Source organism: Galeopterus variegatus, unplaced genomic scaffold, assembly GCF_000696425.1.
Source record: "Galeopterus variegatus unplaced genomic scaffold, G_variegatus-3.0.2 Scaffold893, whole genome shotgun sequence".
Lineage (NCBI taxonomy): Eukaryota > Metazoa > Chordata > Mammalia > Dermoptera > Cynocephalidae > Galeopterus > Galeopterus variegatus.
In genome coordinates, this window is record NW_007727004.1 from 562721 (window position 1) to 563911 (window position 1191).

At 37.2% G+C, this 1191-nt stretch overlaps 1 protein-coding gene across 1 annotated transcript in view; it reads right to left on the bottom strand.

The window, feature by feature from the left end:
• Positions 1-847, bottom strand: part of LOC103590916 (UDP-glucuronosyltransferase 2B10-like) — an 8976-nt gene extending 8129 nt beyond the window's left edge. Inside the window, exon 1 of the mRNA XM_008573259.1 lies at positions 716-847. Within this exon, the coding sequence (XP_008571481.1) occupies positions 716-844 (129 nt within the window). The 5' untranslated portion in view covers positions 845-847. The remainder of the gene's footprint in view (positions 1-715) is intronic.
• Positions 848-1191: the final 344 nt, after the last annotated feature.

Consider the following 1191-nt stretch of genomic DNA (forward strand, 5'->3'; position numbering starts at 1 on the left):
GCAGGGTCCACCTTAGGGACTGGATCCCATTTCCACCCTTTCTCTTGTATCCTCTTGCTTCAGAAATTGGCAGGGACCATTCATAGGCCAGTGTTCTTCTTTCTCTAGATTTACCTGGCTGGGTAGGTACCTGAAATAATGGTTTGCCAGTACAGGTCATCATTTCTCTGAATATTACCTTGAATAGAACACTGAATGGATCTATTTCAACATTTACAAAAAGTACAAGAGGCCAGATTACAGGGCAACCCTAAACTGTATGATGCACTTCAGACTTTTTTCAATACCTGCTCCTTGTTATTGTGCTATTGTTTTTGTACAGTTATTGTTCTTGTACAGTTACTTATTAAAATTTAACTTTCTGATAACATATAAAATGTGACCTCAGGAATCCTCTAAGCAAAAGGAGAATATGACAGGGCAGAATTTGGTGATTTCACTGTAGCTGACCCTGATAATACCAAAAGTCACTGCATCTCTTAAATATATTTCTTTCTGATCACAATGTCAATGCTAAAGTTTTTATCAATTGAACACACCCTCTGAACTATTTTATCATCTTCCACTTACATTTTTGAATTTCAATTGACCTCCAAGATAATTAGAGCCACCCTAACAGTTAACTTTTCAGGCAAGAAGTTTCAACAATCAGACCATTTGCAGAGTTTAATAGACTCACTCAGTAGTTGTGCACTGTTAAGGCACTTTAGCTAACCTTTTGTGGAATCTGGGCAAGGGCTGATGCAATCACGTTGGCCCTGTCTTCCGTTATGTTAGGAACCATTGACCCTAGAGAAACCACAACAACACCATTTTCTCCAGAGCTCTGGACAAAGTCTTCCATTTCCTGTGAAGAAAATTTTCCTCCATCACAAAAGAGCAACAACATAGCAAACACTATTTGAAGGATTGCTACAAACAGCTAAAGAGAAAAAAAATCAAGTAATATCAGGAATTATCAGAGTAATGTCTGCTTTCTAACTGACCTAATCACTCAGTTTCTTTGGAAAGAGATGCATAATATCAGACAGATGGCCTCTAGTATGCATATTTGTTCAAATGTGTGTATGTATGTGTGTGTATGTGTGTTTGTAAGGAAGAAATGAAATAGAGCTATTATACAGTAGTCAGGTGAGATAATGCCAGAAATTATTATACTCAGGCTCTTCACTTATATTTAATAATACGGGT